Source organism: Lottia gigantea, assembly GCF_000327385.1.
Source record: "Lottia gigantea unplaced genomic scaffold LOTGIsca_4, whole genome shotgun sequence".
NCBI classification, from domain to species: Eukaryota; Metazoa; Mollusca; class Gastropoda; family Lottiidae; genus Lottia; species Lottia gigantea.
The window spans coordinates 851,932-872,560 of NW_008709379.1; the positions used below are offsets into that span (position 1 = coordinate 851,932).

Below are 20,629 nucleotides of genomic sequence, written 5' to 3' on the forward strand. Positions count from 1 at the left end.
AGTTAAGACTATAGGATATCCTAGAAACAGCGTTAGAAGTTAAGACTATAGGATATCCTAGAAACAGCGTTAGAAGTTAAGACTATAGGATATCCTAGAAACAGCGTTAGAAGTTAAGACTATAGGATATCCTAGAAACAGCGTTAGAAGTTAAGACTATAGGATATCCTAGAAACAGCGTTAGAAGTTAAGACTATAGGATATCCTAGAAACAGCGTTAGAAGTTAAGACTATAGGATATCCTAGAAACAGCGTTAGAAGTTAAGACTATAGGATATCCTAGAAACAGCGTTAGAAGTTAAGAACCTAGGATATCCTAGAAACAGCGTTAGAAGTTAAGACTATAGGATATCCTAGAAACAGCGTTAGAAGTTAAGACTATAGGATATCCTAGAAACAGCGTTAGAAGTTAAGACTATAGGATATCCTAGAAACAGCGTTAGAAGTTAAGACTATAGGATATCCTAGAAACAGCGTTAGAAGTTAAGACTATAGGATATCCTAGAAACAGCGTTAGAAGTTAAGACTATAGGATATCCTAGAAACAGCGTTAGAAGTTAAGACTATAGGATATCCTAGAAACAGCGTTAGAAGTTAAGACTATAGTATATCCTAGAAACAGCGTTAGAAGTTAAGACTATAGGATATCCTAGAAACAGCGTTAGAAGTTAAGACTGTAGGATATCCTAGAAACAGCGTTAGAAGTTAAGACCCTGGGAATTTGCAAGAATGTTTCAAGAATAAGCAGCCTGCTTGACGAATTTTAACAGCACAAGGAAATATGTAGAACAGTCTTTGTGATCTGGGCCTGTGTCATTTATGGAATTTTATCACCCTAACTTAACTTTGCCTATTGTAACATTTGGCATATATAATCTCATGATCATTTTGCTTTTTTTGTCATTGACCAATGCACAATATCACTGTAACATGTAAAGTTAATGATATCCCCAAGACTTTAGGATTCTTTCATACTTTAAACTAATACCCGTCAGCTTAATAAAAAAAAACAGTACACATATATAAAGAGTTTATGACTTCCCTACAGGCTAATGAACTTTAGGTTTTGTTTGTTCTATAGGATGAACCATTTCATTCTGTTTTAAATTATATGATTAATATAATATGAATAAAGGGAACAGTCACCTTTCTAAATCTATTTTGCTGGCTAAGTTAGTACCTTTCTTATGTTTTTCAACCTTGTAAGAATTGCAGGAAGCACTGACATGGAAAAAAGCCCTTGTGGTTTAGTCAGTGCAATAAACTGAGGCATCATGTTCTACAGATTGTATATGACACAGTCATCCCCCATCATCTGGGAATGGAAAAAACATTAAGCTGATGCTGATGTCCTTGCACAATTTGCCTCGTTACACACTGCAAAAGGATTGCCCATCTTCATCAGCCTAATCAGGACAACATAAAATTTTCTTTCATTTCAATTCAAATACTGGAATTGGGTTGGAATTTTGGTGTTTTGGTTTTAAATGATAATTGTTTGATACTTCAAGAACCGTTTTCTTGATATTTAATTTACTAAGCAGCTCCTTTAAGCTCAACACAGCTCAAAATATATACAGATATATAGATACTTGTATACAGTATAAAGATATATAAATAAAATACTATTATGGATATACTACTCCTCTTTAATTTAAGCAACATTTCAATTCACATACAGGAATCTTTTTCAAGCAATGAAAGTATAAAGATATCCCTAAAGGGTTATAAACTTGTCTTGAAAACATATCTGCTGGAGTAGAACAAACACATGTTGTTATTGCTCCCTAGATAATATTCATCATTATTATTATTAAAACTAGGTGTCAGTCCGAACTGAATTATTAATATAGAAGTATGATTTATGTTATTGATGACTTGCCATATAGGCCTACCAAGACTATCAGGGTCACTGCCCTTAGTTGGAGGGGTGGTTATTAACATATAGAGATATTGTCAGTGATGCTGGTCAGATGAGATATTATTTTTGATTTGTTTGATAGGCCACGGAGCCAAGGCCCTATGTGCTACAGGCTTGGTGGAATTACAGATTGCATTCATTGAATTTTTTATCTCATTAAACAATCAGCCTAGGCCAGTGCTTTTATGAGAATATGTTCTCATCACCATCTAACAATCAAGACGAGGAAAGTAGGACATAAAACGTCATTTTTTCATTCTTATATACTACTTAAAGAACTAATAGATCAATTTATGACACCTTCAAAAAAAACAAAAAAAAAAACAATCGAGCTAAAGGAAAAAATTTGAAAAAAAAGGTTTAATTTATTTTTGTCCTAAAGGCATATCCTCTACATATTTTAAAAAATTCAAAGAAAAACCCTCAAGCACTTTGTTCTTTTAATATTGTTTTATTTTTTAAGATAATTTTCTATCTTACTTATTGAAGAGTTCAATTAGAATCCATTAACACCTGACGATGGGTTAACCTTTCAATGACCTTTTCAAATCAATCTAAAATTAGGTTCTATTATCCAGTATTGTGCCGACATGGAACTGAAATTGTTAATCAATGCAATGTATGTACATGCCATTAAAATTAAATACACCTGGACAATGGAGTCTAAATGAAATATTAATCAAGGCATGAACTAAACACATGTTTGATTGTCCAGTATTGTTAAACTGATTTCTTTGTAAAGGACTAAGTGACTGTGTAGTCTATTGTAAGTTATTGACCAACACTATGTCGAATTGTCAATAAATTCCACAATTTATTGGTATACATTAAACCTGATAGTTTTAATACTGATAATGAATATATTGCTTCCATTGTCTTGTGCTGTAGATTTGGGTGTAGCAGTACAGTTTTCTATTCTAATTCAGCATCATATGGTTTCAGACACAAAGGGATTACATTTTCCTTCTTCTAACATAACAATGTAAACAGCATTGTTTCTGGCCGAAACTGATACTGGTCAAGCTTTGACGATTCTGTAGAACCTGTTTGCAACCAGAAATCTACTAAAAGAAGGTATTGTTATGGTCATAGAAATTTACAAGGATAAGAACTTAATGTCAGAAAGATTCTGTCTAATAGCTGGTCCTGGGCCAAACCTCTTGGAATTACTTCTTGATGGATTAACAGCTGGGTTGACTAAAATAATGAGGAAAGATGACCTATTCAAGGTCAGATTAGAACCCACTGCTAACGTTTGGCACAATCAAGCTAAAGGACATTAATTTCCAACGATCTTTTTAGTTGCAGCCTGAAATCTAGCCAATATGGCACAGAGGCTCGACTTCATTGAGCATGATAACATTGAGCATGATTACATTGAGCATGATTACATTGAGCATGATTACATTGAGCATGATTACATTGAGCATGATTACATTGAGTATGATAGTTGTAAAAATGAGAATACATAGGCTACAGTAGAAATACCAAGTTCTAATCTCATGTGTTTGAAATATTAATAGATTAGTTTCCTTACCTTTTTCAGTTGCCTTCTTTGGACTGAAAGTGGCCTCAATTGGATATAATTAATTAACAAAGTATGTTAAATGAAGCAGGAAATATAACGAGATTAAAACTCAGTCTAATTAAGCTATGTTATTAATTATAGATATTTCAATTAAGATTGTATTCAGCAGAGATTTGTGTCATGATATGTAGGTGGGTGGTCTCAAATCTAACAGCTGGTTACCCTGCACCGAGAGCTAGGGGGAGCTTAGATGGTTTAGAGGCTTGCGTGCTAACATGAAGGACCTGGGTTCAATCCCAGCATGGGTCAAAATAACACCCAGTTTCCCCATTTCATTGATGAAGGTAAGAGGAGCTGACATAGAAAAAGTGTCAAGTCGTTACCCAATATAGAATTTATTATTGTTATGTTATCGTTATTATGATAAAATCGATATCTTGCTCAAATCATATCAAATTATATTTCTGTTGCCTGGCTGGTAACCTATATTTTAGAAACAACCTTTTCATCACCCCAATTGCAATCTTAGGCACAATGAAGCCCTCAAATTATGCAGGCCTGGGCAGTATTGTTTATTCAAGATAAGAATACAGGCAAAGGCTGGGTTTTGCATATTGGCCTTTGCTTTTTGGTTTAGGATGTTGCCTTAACTAGTGATGCTGAGATTTGATAGTCATCTGCCAGATAATAATGTGCCATAGGTTGTAAAAACACTGATTCCACAGCCACCAATAATCTCCAGTGAATCACTATTTTGTCCCCTTTTTGTCTATGCTTTAAACATAGAACTGATGTTTAAAGAGTGTTTTTTTGGCTTAGACAAATCTATCTATAACTTAAGACTACTTTTAAAGGGCAACAGTCAGCCTTTTTCGGTTATTGATTTTGGTCTTTATTCAGATATACCTAAATTTCACTGTCTATTCCTATATATGAGTTGAATTTTTAACTTTCAAACGTGAATAATTATGGATACACGTGGATTTGAAGGCTCAAATGTTGACGATGAGCTGTGAATACTATTATTGATTTTGTAAACTAAAAGAAACTAAGGTATAACGGATAGTGAAGGTGCTCCTTTAAACATTTTTGGTTTTGATATAGTTGGCGTAATAATATGGTCATATCAAATGGTTTATTATTATATTGAACAAATCCTATATTGGGAACTAGACTACTATACAATTAATATAGTATTAATTCTATTAATGGAGTTTTTACTGTGGGGCTGTTCTGGTCTCCCATAGCAACCAGGTGTTATTCACCAAAACAATACCAATATCATTATCTCAAGTATTCTACTTGTAGTTATTTTTATGTACTACTTGATGGCCATGTTTTATTTATTTTAGAATTTTGTCATCATTAGTGGTACATCCTGCACATGTGTACCTGGAATAATGACTTTAAATTACAGCGAAATGATTAAAGCCTAGTTCAGGGCGAATGATTTGCTTACATCTGCTGGCCCAATTGGATCTCTATTTTATTGAAAAGGGACTTCTTAGGGAGAGAGAGAAAGGAAGGGAATAATTATTCAATTTTTCATACCAATTAATGTAGATTTGTTCACAAATATACCATGAAACTTTATAGACTTAAATATTTCCCTTCTCAAATTTGAAACAAAGCTATGGTAGGCTATGATTATTCAATGAGGATGTTCCAATATTTTGGCTCTTGCAGACCCAATATCCTGCCAAACAGAATATAATTGCTTTGCTTGTTTAGAGGTGTTGAATTGCATTTTGATATGCTACATTTCTTAATTAAACCACTTCTGACGACTTTTAAAATATACAAGAAAATGGCTGATGCCTGATCAAGTAGGATATTCTTTGGTAACATAACTACCTATGTCCATTGAAAGTCACAACCCTTCCACCTCTATTGGTAGTATCCCCTATTAATATCCCAACCTAACTGTCATCATAATAAGCTTAACTATTAATACCCAGTTCTGTGATAAGCCTGAGCTAGATTAAATAGTCAAAACTTATTGACTGACTACTGTTGTAATAAACAACTTAGTCCTAGCTACCAACTTGTTTTCTCTTTGGTGTTTACATTATGTTAGCAACACATATCTCATGTTTGGAAATTACCTAGCCTTTCAAATCACCCATATGGTTGATTTCATTTTCTAATAAGTCTAAATGTCAAGGGACCCTGGTAGGTTTTATATTTAATATTATTATAATTATTATGCAATTAATCAATTTTATAAAAATATTGAATTATTTTGAGGTTCAGAAGAGAGCAATAAACTTGTGTGAACATGATAAATGTATGTCAAGTCTAAATATAATGATATTATGATGCAATTTGTGATATGATACCCTTAAGTAAATAATTAATATTATAAGGCTTGGAGCAAACTTTTCAAACTTATGTTTCAAATTAGAATTTACCCTGTAGAGGCTTACAACATATCCCATCAATGTAATAATAGAAGTTGTAAGACTTAGAATAGTTTTTTACATGGTCCTGTCTGAAGCCAAATCACAAAATGCCCCACACATAGATTGTCTGAAAACATTGGTTGTAAGGTTTCAAAAGAAACCATTGTAATTCAATAATGATTATTTCATACTGATGCCACTGACCTACGTCTTGGATTTTAATTTTAACTCAGCCAGCAGCTGTAGCAATGTTAAGATAAAATTCTAACATCAAGACAGGAGTAAATTATAAAACTCATTGGTCAGGAGTAGGAATCAATATAGTATGTTAAAATACAGGCTAATATTATCAGTCTATATGTAGCCTATATGTGTATTTCTATACAGTCTAGTAGATAAATATATTTTAGATGTTAGAGGGAATAATTCCACAAATTGATTCAGTATAGATATAGATAATCAGAACCCATGACCATCAATTGTTTGAAGTAACCATGGAAATGGTGTCCTCTGAAGAGTTCAATTGACTGTGCATGCTACAGATCATCCTGAAATTTCTTTATTAATAAATGAATTCGTGTTTCAGTAGACATTAAATATAGGGTGTCAGACTGGCACCAAACGTCTGAAAGTGTGTAACTCTCTCTGAAAATTCATGAATATTGTATTTTCAGGAGGCACTAAGGTGATTGGTAATACTGGAGAAGGTGGTAATAATAAGAATATAGAAGAGAAAGAAGGAAAGAGAGGGGGAGGAAAGAGAACCCCAGGTGGACGACCAACTAAATTACCAAATTGTTGTCTCCCTAATAATATGATGAGTACCTTCTATATTGGTGGTGGCAATGGTGTGGCATTGTAAGTATTATACTTACGTTTTTCAGAAACCAATGTTTAATTTTTTTAGTCAATGTACTTTCAGTGTCCCAGGCCAGTGCTAAAGCTGATATTTCAGACTGTTTAGTGTCCCAGTCATCTGATTGGATAAATACTAAAAGTGATCTTTAAATTTAATTGTATTAATTAATCAGATTGCTGTACTTGTAAAAATCTGTGTCTGGTTTAAAAAAATTTATAGTAAGATACAATCCAAGATTTTAAGAAATACAGTAATATCATTCGTAAAAAATGCTGAATTTAAAGACAATTTTAGAGAATTATTTATTGTTTTGAAATTGTGGAAGCCTTTGTAAGTTTGGTGAATATTGTAAGCTTACTTTACTCTGATAATCACCAAAGCAAGAGATCTGGAGTTTTGTAAGTCTACATTCTGTACTGACAAGTTATCTGAACAGACATAAATTTTGACCTTTTAAGATGTCTGTGTTTTTCTATTTGCAAGGCAGCACTCAAGGTGAATGTCTGAAAGCACTGAATATAGATTTATGTTAATTTGACTGTAGACATCATCAAAGAGAGAGATAGGAAGTTTTTAAGTGAATGTTCTTGCAAGGCATCTCAGAACAGATAAAACAGGAATTCTACTGGCATCAAGTAAAGTAGAATTTATGCTTATGTTACAGGGTTCAATTAAGATTGAACAATTTGATTCGCAATTTACACCAAATTTTAGTTTTGATTTTTAATTTTTAATTTTGATTCACCTTTCTTCAATACTTGGTAGTAATTTGAAATGTTCCAATTAAACTTTCAAAAAATCTTGTAAATGATGTTAATTTCTTAAGGCTATAGTGTTACCGTATATTGCTTAATTTGGATAAAACCTTCTCGCAAAAAATATACAATTTGTTTTGCTTCGCAGATCGTCATGATAAATTTTAATTTTGGTTAATCATAGGTAATTTTGAATCGTAAAAGGGGTATTTTTATAATTATAAACTGTAAAATTGAAGTCTATAATGTACCTGAATGAATGACTCACCTCTGTACCTAGCTATACTAGAATCTACCAACAGGACTTGATGATTCACTGTATATATTACCATAAACCAACATCCCAGCTATACTGATTGTTAGCTTTACCTTGTATGGTTTCATTATTCTATCACTTTATTGTTAAGGTGATAAGATCTGCTCTTTCTATCGTTTGAAAATCAAAAATATGGTCTAACACTATACACCATATTAGACACCATTACTTCTTAACATCTTTGTGTGTGTCCAGGGAAATTTTGCAAGAGCATTTGGGAAACTGAGTTGAAAAACCTGAGACCATCAGATAGCGAGAAAGCATATAACTCACTTAGCTTCTATTTGAGCTTTAACACTCTGTCTGTTGATGGCCTGAAACTGTAGAAAGTGGAAAAGAATATATTTAAAATTTAAATTTATTGACTTGTTAAAAAAATATTCATTGATTCCTTTTGTGTCCAGATCAAGATCATATTTTCTGTTTTTTGAAAATTGATAATATATTAATTGTTTTTTTGTATATTTGAAAAACTGGTAAACTTATAAATCAAAATATTTTCATTGTCCAAAAGAGGAAGTATGTAAACATTATGGAAAGAATCTTTTTTTAGTATTCCGGCCTGCAGAGCATTTTTTTTTGCACTTCTAACAATGTCATGTTTTCATTTTCATCTGAATTCAATTTTTGTTTGAAACAAGTGTTTGATTAAAAAACATTGAATTTATTTGCATGACAATGAAGATATTTTGCATGAAAACATTTGAATTTGAATAGAATTTTAAATGGCTTTGAATTTTTAAATTCCTTTGCATCTGAGAGTTGGACTATTCTGTTTGAAACTTAGTCCGAAACTCTGAGCCTTTTCACTTCATGGTCTGTACAAGTTCATAGTTTGTTACCATTCCAGTACCATATCATTGTATGTAAAGTATGCTGTTGTAACCCCAAAAAGGAATCGCATAAACATTTGTCAAGAGGTAATAGGTATTATACATGTGAATAATTGAGCAGCATCTTTTTAACATCGACCTTTTATTGTCCTGGCAGTAGAATAGCTCAGTCTGCTGTTAGACTATTAGATGCTGTGTGTTTGAATCCTCATCAAGGTCAAGAAATTGCTTGAGCCGTGCTTCTGAAAGTCCGTCCAGCGTCGACTTTCAAACCCTAATATCTAACAGCACATGCATAGTTAGAAATTCTGTTTCTAGCAGACAATATCTATCATTGTATTCGCGGAAGTCAGCATTTCGGACTTGATGTATGAAAAGTTGAGTGTAAGTAGATGTAAATGCGATACAGTAATTAAGGGGAAAATGCTGTGTGAATAGTAAATACTTGAATAATGTAAAATAACCAGTTTCCCTCCACCTAGAAAGTAAATATACTCAGCTTCTTTCACTTTTAAATGTCGCATTATTGACTCGTTACTATAAATATATTAAAATACCGTTTGTTCATCCCAGGGGTCGCATTGTTGACTTGATGAGGAAATGAATTCAATTTCTTTATTGCTGAATAAGCTAAGGTTCAGGCCCACCAGTAGATAATTTCTGTGGTTAGCGTATCAAAGGGTCCAGCCCTGCTCTGCTCTTTTGCTATATTGTGTATGCCCCGATAATGTTCAGACTACCAAATTGTAAGAAGTCCTTAGTCAGATACTGTGTTGCCACATAAAGGGAGGATTATTCCCAAAGCAATGAATGTGCAGAAAAGCATAGATTTATAGGGATATCAAAATATTCTCTTCAAATTTCTCTGTTTTCTTGCATGGATCAGTTAATACTTCATCATCTTGGTTGCATGCTGGTTGTTGCCTGAAGAAAATTGCTGTATTATCCAAGAGAACCAGATCTATAAGAAGTCTTTTATCAGATACTGTGTTGCCACTTTTATGGAGGATTAGGTTAACATTCACAGGCAAAGGAATTTAGGTCAATTTTGGTAGTATATACTTCTGAAACTTCTGATTATTGAGTGATCCATCAACATGGTTGCATGCAATTTGCTGCCTGAAAAGATATTACTGCTTTACCCTAGTCAACCGGTTCCCCGTGTCCCTTTCTCTTCTCTGTCTACATATGAAGACCTAAATTGTTCATATACTATAACCCCTGGGAGTATGTATGTATATTGCTATATATAGTCATATATCTATCATCAAAGCTGAATGATTCATCACCAGCTTGTTACATTAAATAAAACTCACATAAAAATTGTCTTGATTAAACACTTCAATATCAAAAAGATTTCAGGATATGGCAATATTGGCCCTACTGTATATACAATATACTTGTATAGTTCAAATATATTTTTTTGATATTGTAGAAGTACCATATATAATGTATATTTGTTCATGTTTTATGTCACATAAAGAAGAAAAACTTTCTACTCATCAAATGCATTGTTCAGAAGTCTATGACCTTGCAGTAGTTCATCATCCCATCACCATCTTAAAAGTAACCCTTCTATAAGCTGACAATTTTTTGGTAGACCACCATGTAGAATATTACTTACAGCTGAAGGCAATTTCAAACTCTGAGAGTTATAAAGCAATTACAGCCTTGGTTATGTATGGCTTAGCCGTTAATCCACTCTGTCAATCTGTCAACTTGTTAATATAAATTCAGATTATAAGATTAACTTTTGATAATCTGACTTATATTCAAGTACTTGATAATAATCTGACATACTTGTACTTACATTGTGTTCAATTAAAGATACCTGTAAAAGATAGGTACTGTAAAAAATGCATGTCCCTTTTATTTCTGTTGGAAATCTGTCTTGGTGCATATTAATATTGGACTCGTAAATAATATAATGAATAAATAAACCAAGTACCACCAATCCGAACCTGAAATTGAGGTGATAAACTTAGTCATAAAATAACATCAGGTCTTCCAGATGACTGAGCCTGGAGTGGAAAGTTGTGTCTTTTGGGGGTTTCAGAGTAGAAGAGCCTTGTTCAATAGTTATTGGATGTAGGACATAAAAAATGATGTTGTTATATTTTAGGGTAGAGGGAGCCTTGTTGAATATGGGATGGAAAAGAATAGTTGATAAGCATGATGAGAGATATAAGTTAAAATGGGTGGAATGTAAAAGTAAAATCAACTACCAATCTTTCAGAGAAGGTAAGTCTGACTTCCCATCATCTCCTGAGGTGCTCCAACTAAATATACAAATTGGTTGGTTAGCAGATTGGCAATTTAAAGTCTGCTTCCAGCTAACAGATATGGCAAACATAACAATAAAAAGTTAATACCCAATCAAAAAAGACACATCTATAGGCTCACAAATGTAGAGTGAGGTACACTTTGAGGCCCTTTCTGGATTGGATTTAGTTCATGTGAACCAATCTACAAGCTCACACTGTTATTATGAACCACATTCAGAAATATTATTCTATTTATAATAGTAAAGTTCTGAAATAGTACAGAATTGGTCCATTCCCTCTAATATACCCTCTAAATTACGTGATGTGTGGAGCATCACTTGCTTATAACCCAGAGTTATGTTAACCTTACAGTTTCTATGACTAAACATTAGGGCACCTTGGTAATCACCTTGGTTGCGTGCATTTAAGATGATTTGAGTATGGTAATCACCACATATACCTATGTTGAAAGAAATACAAGCATATTGTATGTACATACTAGACTATAATACTCAACAATTAGTCTTCCATGCTTGAGTTGTTAGTTTGAAGCCTGTTTAAACGATACATGTAATTTAATATAGGAATATTATCATTGCTCTTGGTATCTATTAGCCCAAAACAGACTCTGACTAGTCTATGAAGAGATATACTTAAAATGGACCAAATGATGAGGTCATGACAGACAGCCCCTCTCATAGACTCTGAACTTGTCTCTGATAGTTATTGAGTACAGAGCCTTAAATCTCAATCTTGTCCCTTACTGACAGATGCTGAATTTTACTGACTATATCTGACCTCTGATAGTTATTATTTTTGGAGTTATGGAGACTTGCTGATTCTATACCTGACCTATGATAGTAAGTTATTATTGACAAAGGTCAGTCTGGACCTTGCTGACTCAATTTCTTACTAATTATCAAAACTCAACAAGTTCAGACTATATAAATCTTTGTCTGATGATGAAAATAGAAAACCTGTTTGACTTCATTTTATCAGTCTATATAGGAATTTGACATCCATATTATATATTATACTCCCAGGTATTTGTAATATCATTATCTATGACTATAGTTGCATAATATGTGGACTATTAATTTCACTAAGTACTTATGCTTTTGAGTCTTTGAGGTTTGAGGTAATATTCTTGAAATGTAACCACAGTCCTATGGGGATTGACTTACCCAGTCATGCAGAGAGGCATGTACGTAACTTTTTGGAACAAAACAAATGATTTGAGTTTGATTCCACTTTTGAACAACATGAATAATATTTCTATGGTTACATTATACTGACAAGGTATATGTATCTACGAGTAGTATTTACTATCAGCAAAAACTCAGTCTGTATGCTACATTCGTAAACCAGTAGAAAACTTCACTTTTTGCACACTGCATGACACTGTCTTCATAAAGTCCCTAAAGGGCCCTAAAATTCATTCTGTCATCAACACAACAAAGAGTTACAATAATAACAATTTTCCTCAAAGCATATACAATTTTTATTAAATAAAATCTGCATAGCATATTAAGCATAGGTGTAGAGAGAGAAATATAACAAGTCTATCAAATATTTGAATATTAAAATAAATAAGGTGTAACTTGAACTAGTATAATAGATGAATACATACCTTGGGGCAAGTCATTGTTGTCTTTCTTCTTTCATTTCACTTGATATACCTTAGGAAGGGATGTGTCTAAATAGGGCAAGCAGACAGGGGGAGGGGAGGGGGAATTGACAAAGAGACACCTTCATGCAATAAGGATTAAGCGAGGAATGACAATTCTATTTCTTAGTGAGGCATTGAGTTAAAATGCAAGTTATTTTGTATCTATATATAGCAATGTGTTGTGGGATCAATGACGTCATTGTCTTGCACCTGATTAGGTTGATGATAGTTGACAATGTGATGCAGTGTGCAAAGAGGGAAACTTTACAATAATTGCAGCATAAGCCTTCTCTTTTTCGATTTTCAACTATGGCTGAATCTTTTATTTGTACACCCTGTAAAGCATGGGCCTTAGTCTGCCCAATCCGAACAACTGAACTCTTTTACTATGTCTGCTCCTGGAAACTGACAGGGGTTAATTGGATTGAAAATCCTGAGGTATCATCATGCCAAGATCCTAAACCTTCAGGATAGCAAGCAATCGTCTCACCAAACTAAGCCACAATGGCCCTCCAATGATAATATTTGGATGTCGTCAATCATAGATGGTTTGAAGCATATTTATTTCAGTTTTAGGTCTGGTTGACAATCTTGATATAGGGTGGTGTGTATTGTATAATAGTAGGTGTAATAATCTATCCGTGAAATTAAAATACAAGGCTGGGATGAATAGGATGTGGTTTCAGTAGGAGGGTAACATTTCTAAACTACAATAGATATCTATAAAAAATATACAGATGTCAAGGGTTCTTATGTGGTTTTAGAAGGATGGTATGATATTGTTAATGTACAATGGATATTCTATAAAGAAATACATACAGTAGCTGATGGGATTGTTTGATATTGTGTAGTGTACATTGTTGATATCGTTACACAACTCTACACCCTTTCATCTTGACATCTCAAACTGTTTCATACAAGTTCCTTATATGTAGCTTTTCTCTTTTCTGACATACACCTTGAAACCCACATTTTGCTTGCTAACAGGTTTTAGGTGATCTAAATGACACTTTCTCAGTGTTCAACAAAATATAGGTTTCTGTTATTATCAGTGAATCGATGTATCGCAATATGACATGTCACAATATATATATGTATCCATACTTGACGATACTTTTTATTCCTGATAAAAGTGGAGATATTTTTAAGTTGGTTTATAATATAACAATTTTTTTTCACTTTTACCAACTATATTATCAAATATCACAGTTATAAAGTTATGAATTAATATATATATAGAAACTTTGAAGATAAAATGTTTATTTTTATCCCAATACCCCATATCGTGATATATATAATATCATGACCCCTGTGTCGTGATATGTATAATATCGTGACCCTTGTATCGTGATATTTATAATATCGTGACCCCTGTATCGTGATATATATAATATCGTGACCCTTATATCATGATATATATAATATCGTGACCCTTGTATTACGATACGTATGGTATCATGGCTTGATTGATGATACCCAGCACTAGTTGCTTTATGTATCTCACTTGCTTGTAAATTTTTTCATCTCAAACTTTATTTCCAATTCTGTTTTACGACATCGATATATATTTGAATGTACTCTGCAAATTGGTGTACATGGCCTCTTGAATATGTTAATAATGATATGATATCTATCTGAGACTATAAACTGCTGTCCCTAGTGAACCCTGATGTCAATCAGGCATTATTCTACTAGTTTAAATTATTGATGATATTGTGAACATGTTTCTATTGTTATAAAATGATTGAATGGTTAAATAGATAGCTATCTCCATTCTTAGTTTTTATTGTAGCCTATTAATATTGCTGATAGACTTGATTTGAACAATGAAATTATGAAAGGCATTTATTTCTTATATCAGAGTTTCTCAACTGGCGGTGAACACTTGGAATTCGTAAAAAAAATGATAAATGACAGAAATGTGTCTGTATTGTTGTATTTTACTGGTGAAAATGAATTGAGTAGATAAAAAAAAGACTGAACAAAAGCAATCCTTAACTTAAATCCATGCTTCAGCTGGGCCTGCAAAGCTTTGTTTGCTACATATCTTAGACCTATGGAGCTTAAGCGATTCCTAAATAAGCTTCACAGCATGACCTTGTGTTTTACTTCCTGCTGTTCTGGTTTCTGATGCACAAATATTCTTATTGAACTTCATGGTAAACTTCATGGTGAATTTGATAATGTTAATTTATTAGATATTATCATTTTCTATTGTCTCCACATCATTCCATTTCATGTAATCACATTATAATCATGTATCTTTTGATAAACAAATTGCATTAGGGAAATGAATAAGGTTTTATTTTCGACCAAGTATTTAAGAAATCATTCTCTTTCTGAAAAGTTGTCTGAACACCTATTGATATTAATATCCACCTTCCCTACATTTGATGTGATCTGAGTGGAACTGTTTCTTTAAACTAAATATAGTAAAACAATATACTTGATGGAATAATGAATTATTAACCACTCTCTAGTATAACAATAATGATAGTTAATACATGTTATTTTTACCACATTGAGTATTGATCACAGCACTCCAGCCAGGCTTTCTGTATAATTAACATATTACTTTTTACAGAATAAAACAACTGTCAAGGTCATTGTAACATTGGAATCATGAATAAGAATGTGATTTGTCAATATTTAAACAAGTTTTTTACTCCGTCAGCAATGCATATTGAATATCTTTTATCAATTTTTCAGAAAACATGAATGAATCGCAGTAAATGGAAATATGAAAATGCTGGTAGCCTATTGTTTGAATATGACTAATTCCTAAACAAAATGACAGAATAGTCTATAAATTGTCAATCGGATCATAATTCATGTGGTGTATTTGCCATCACTCATGATCTGATAAGATCTGAGGTCAGTTCATGAATGGCATGTGGAGTCGCATGCAGAAAGAAAACCCCTAAAATGAAATATTGCATTTTTATCATATAAACTCATAGATGATTTTTTGCAATTTAGAATGTAAGCATAAATTTTTAATGTATTTTCTATTTTCAATTTAAATTGTATATTTTTTTCAGGAGAGCAGTTAGTGAACCATATCCCCAACTGTCATTTATTGACCAATAAACTAGGTCTAGTCAACAGTCTACAAGAGTACGAACGAGTCACTCTAACAACTAAAGGGAGACCACCTCGATTGAAAATGAGTGATATTTTACCAGAAACTTATAAACTAGATGATAAAAATGACAGAGAATCTTTTCTTAACACTTATAAAGGTATGAATGAGTTCTTCTATAAAATATTATTAGTTCTTTATATAGGGAACGGTGTCAGTTTAATAAATTCCTTAAGGAAAGTAATAAAACTGTTCTTTGAAATAGACATCTTGTATTATATAATGGTGCAGATAATTCAGAAAAGATCACTTGGCCTAAAACCTGCAGGGAAAACCAAAATTGTTTTCTCATATTAAATGGATGCTTCTTTCTTTTGCTAATGCTACCATGTTTGTCCCCATTCATGTTACCCTTGAACAACTGTTGGAAATTGAAAAAAGAGTAAGCCAATGTTGCTGTCCTGAAAAAAGTATCCTCATTGCTCTATGCATAGTGTTGCCGGTCATTATCGTAATCAGGTGCAAAATTGTAGGATGTAAAACTCCATTTCATTTCATTGTAGATGGTGAGATGTGGATCTGTAAACCAACTGGTATGAATCAAGGCAAGGGAATATTTTTATTACGATCTCAACAGGAAATAGATAAATTATTATTAGAACGAGATGAAAAACAACAACAACGAAAAACTAGTCGGCCATTGATGTCCAGAATAGTTCAAAGGTTAGTGATTTTGATGTTGACGAAGTACTATATGGAACAATTAATATTCAATGTAAAAACTGACATTCTCTTGGTAATCCAACATTGTTTAATATTACCAATGAATGTCAGAATACACACAACTCATTGTATACCGTATATGAAAAAACATGGTATCAAATGAGATCAGGCTAATTCAGGTAATAAACCATAGAAGGTACTTGATGTGTGTACCCAATGTGGGAGATATTATTTTGTGTTACACAAGAAATGATGAATATTGCACTGATGACTTTGATGTTTTGAATCATATCTGAAAGCACTAGAATGATGAAAGATATCAGGTTAGTTCATTCAGAAGAACACCAAAATCAAATCTTGGTGTAGTGACATGAAGGCTCATCATTTCGAAATGTTATTTATTTTCTACATGTCTGAAGATCGCATAAACTCTGAATAACAATTAAATATTTTTGATATTTCAGATATATTCACAATCCTTTGTTACTGGATGGTAGAAAGTTTGATATACGAGCGTATATGTTAATAGCTAGTACTACACCGTATTTAGTTGTATATCATAAAGGTTATGTGAGGTTATCTTGTATGCCTTATGATGGTGATGATACCAACCTAACTACACATCTTACTAATCAGGTAATAACCATCGGTCGTGGGTATTCGGTATCTGTATTTGTATAAGCTACACTGAGGCCATAAATCTTGAGAATCTTCTGATATGATAATGTTCAAATGTATCTATATGACAGTGTTACTGTAAGACAATGTTCTTGTAAAACAATGTTCATCTATGAGAATTTTCTGAATTTACAATGTTTCAATATGTATATGTTTTTGTATGCCAATGTTCCTATATGACAATGGCATTGTTCTTATAAGACAACGTTCTTACAGAATCTTAATTAGGCAAGAAGACTTGGATAATGAGAAAAGACCTCTGGATAAGCTACTGTCCTTTCATGATATCAGTAAAAAGATATGGTATCGTGTATATAAAGGATCTTGACCCTGTTTTTCAAACATTCATTCAACCAATTTTCATCATAGTCTTTCACTTGTAGCATTTCATTCGCTTAGTTTTATTGACATCTGTTAGGTTCCTCCTCAAAGTAAGAAAATAGTTCTTATGCCAAATGCTTTCAAGGGTCAGGTCATTGAAGTCAATATTTGAATCCTATATTTCAGTATATACAGAAGAAAGATCCTAATTATAAAGATGTAAAAGAAGATACAGCATGGAGTATGGATAAATTTAACGATTATATCAATGAAAAAGTAGCTCCAGAAAAAAATCTAGAACCAAATTGGGTTTACAATTATTTAACAGTAAGATTAATTACATCAAAAGCTTTTCTCAAATCATCAAACATAATATTGAGTATGATTTGTTTGTTTTATTATATCAAAAGCTTTTCTCAAATCATCAAACATAATATTGAGTATGATTTGTCTGTTTTATTATATCAAAGGCTTTTCTCAAATCATCAAACATAATATTGAGTATGATTTGTCTGTTTTATTATATCAAAGGCCATTCTCAAATCATCAAACATAATATTGAGTATGATTTGTCTGTTTTATTATATCAAAGGCTTTTCTCAAATCATCAAACATAATATTGAGTATGATTTGTCTGTTTTATTATATCAAAAGCCTTTCTCAAATCATCAAACATAATATTGAGTATGATTTGTTTGTTTTATTATATCAAAGCCTTTCTCAAATCATCAAACATAATATTGAGTATGATTTGTTTGTTTTATTATATCAAAGCCTTTCTCAAATCATCAAACATAATATTGAGTATGATTTGTCTGTTTTATTATATCAAAAGCTTTTCTCAAATCATCAAACATAATATTGAGTATGATTTGTTTTTTTTATTATATCAAAGGCTTTTCTCAAATCATCAAACATAATATTGAGTATGATTTGTTTGTTTTATTATATCAAAAGCCTTTCTCAAATCATCAAACATAATATTGAGTATGATTTGTTCCAATATTGACAAATTTCCCTGATACAAGATAGGTGGCTATTACTATCATGGTATAGCTGGTGTTGTGGAGATACATTTAAACCATGTTTATTTTTTTCAGAAACAAATGCAGAGAATGATGTTACATTGTTTTAATAGTGTGAAACATAAATTACAATGTAAAATGGGATATTTTGATTTATATGGTTTAGATTTTATGGTCGATACAGATATGAAGGTAACTCAATAGAAAAGTAGTTTGCACTAATTGTACCCCCACTTTATTTTCAACAAATCTAAATCTCTACCTTTTTTATCCAAAATATGTGTCGAAATGCACAAAACCAATTCATTTTTTCAAAACTTTTCTTGAGAAAACCCTTTAAGATGCTCTATGAGAGGAGTGAAACTATGACATCACCACAGAGTATTCAAAAGTTGAATTCAGCCTCAGCAGTTGTCTCCCCATTGAATCATTCTTCCCCCTATTGATTGTGTAACTACATGATACATGGTGAAGAAAAATGATACCTTTCAAATTTTTTAAATTTAACACTCTTTAAAGAATTTTTTATTTGCCATTTCACATTTTAATGCATCTAATCGGTAGTGAGCTATATCCTTATGTCACGTAATGTTCTGAAGTGTATATAACAATGTATTTGATCTTTAACTGTAGGTCTGGATGATAGAGATCAATGTCAATCCCGCACTAAGCACCAACTGTGAAGCTTTAAAAGATGTTATACCCTCAGTTGTAGAGGACGCCATTAGTAAGTTGGAATTCTATCAATGACACCATGTCCTCGTCATAAATGAAAAATGTTGAATATCACTGGCAGAAAGAAAGAAACAACCATTTTTATATGCCCACATCCCTCTATGTGGACGTATATTGTCGGCACCCCTGTGTTCGTAGGTCCGTCCGTCAACATATGCTTGTAAATGCTCTAAAAACTAGATTTTTTTTTTCGGTATGTGTATACATATTCATAAAACGAAGATCAAGTTGAATTTGAGCTGTTTTCAATTGTTAGAAGCAGAGTTATTGCCCTTGCACCAAAATCTTGAATATTTACCATCTGCATGCCGTGGTGGGCGTATATTGCTGTGGTCCACTATCTTTATAAATTGAAGAGGCAAAATAAATTGAAGTATTTATAAATTTTATCATTATTTTAGTCATCCCTTTCTATGCGATCAATAAAGCTAATTTGGCTACTTGTTTTTAAGATTGTATATCTCATTTTGATTCCATGGGGCTAATTTCGTTTCAGATTTATCAGTGGAATGTTTTGAGAAGAGTAAGAAACATCAGATGTTACAGCCTCTCAATAATCTGCGAGGGTTTACAGTATTATATTGTGGTTCTCAACCTAACGCAGTGCAATCTCGCTCCAATAGGTCTTCATCTCCTTCTAAGGAACTAGAAAAAAGTTCTAATGCTACACAAAGTACTTCGAAAAGACGCAGTGGTGTGTCACCTTCGCGATCATTTGTTCCTCGTACAAGTATTTCAAATACTGTCAATCCTGTCCAATCAAAATCAGGCTTCCAGCAAGAGAGTGACCCACTTGCTAAGAGTCCATATAGCAGTTCGATTTTGCCAACTAAACATCTGCAACCACTACCTAAAGGAACCAATCAGATCTCAGCTAGTAAGTCTCGGTCACAAACTAGAAAAAGTACGACAGAGTCATCTGCTGAAAGTAACTCCAAGTCATCAGCTAAATCATCCAGCTCCAACCAATCAGCATCAGATTCAAAACCAGTGTCAAAATCTGGAAGTGACTCTAAAGCAAATAGTGACCCAAAACCTAAATCGATTCAATCAAAAAATGACTCTCAATCAACCCCACCCAAATCTGGCAGTGACTCATTAAAATCAGAAAATAATTCGAAATCATCTCCAGCTAATTCTACAAGTTCATCAACTTCCAAAAAATCAATCAGTGATTCAAAATCAACACCACCCAAGAATGGCGGTGAACCAAAATCAGTCAGTGACTCAAAATCAACACCACCCAAGAATGGCAGAGAACCAAAATCAGTCAGTGACTCAAAATCTGCTTCACCGAATGGCAACAGTGATTCAAAATCGACTTCTCAGAAGGCAAACAATGACACAAAACTTGCCTCCCCCAAGGCAAACAATGATACAAAACCAGCCTGTCCCAAAGCAAACAGTGACTCAAAATCATCCTCCCCTAAATCAGGTTCTCAGGCATCACCAACTGGAGAAGTTAAATTGAAACTGATGCATAAATCAAAGGTAGACATGTCTGATCGAGGCAATTAA

At 32.8% G+C, this 20,629-nt stretch overlaps 2 protein-coding genes across 2 annotated transcripts; both read left to right on the forward strand.

Annotated features, from left to right (window-relative positions):
• Positions 1-6,536: 6,536 nt before the first annotated feature.
• On the forward strand, positions 6,537-19,102 carry LOTGIDRAFT_182461 (hypothetical protein; the record flags this gene model as incomplete). Its single annotated transcript, XM_009059631.1, has 8 exons — positions 6,537-6,709; positions 10,737-10,855; positions 15,589-15,789; positions 16,193-16,352; positions 16,817-16,988; positions 17,538-17,678; positions 18,452-18,568; positions 19,010-19,102. Coding segments are annotated over exons 1-8 (1,047 nt in total), but the record flags the coding sequence as incomplete, so codon positions are not given.
• Positions 19,103-19,648: 546 nt separating this feature from the next.
• LOTGIDRAFT_105821 (hypothetical protein) lies at positions 19,649-20,629 on the forward strand (the record flags this gene model as incomplete). Its single annotated transcript, XM_009059632.1, has 1 exon — positions 19,649-20,629. One exon carries the CDS (start codon positions 19,649-19,651, stop codon positions 20,627-20,629), a length of 981 nt encoding a protein of 326 aa, XP_009057880.1.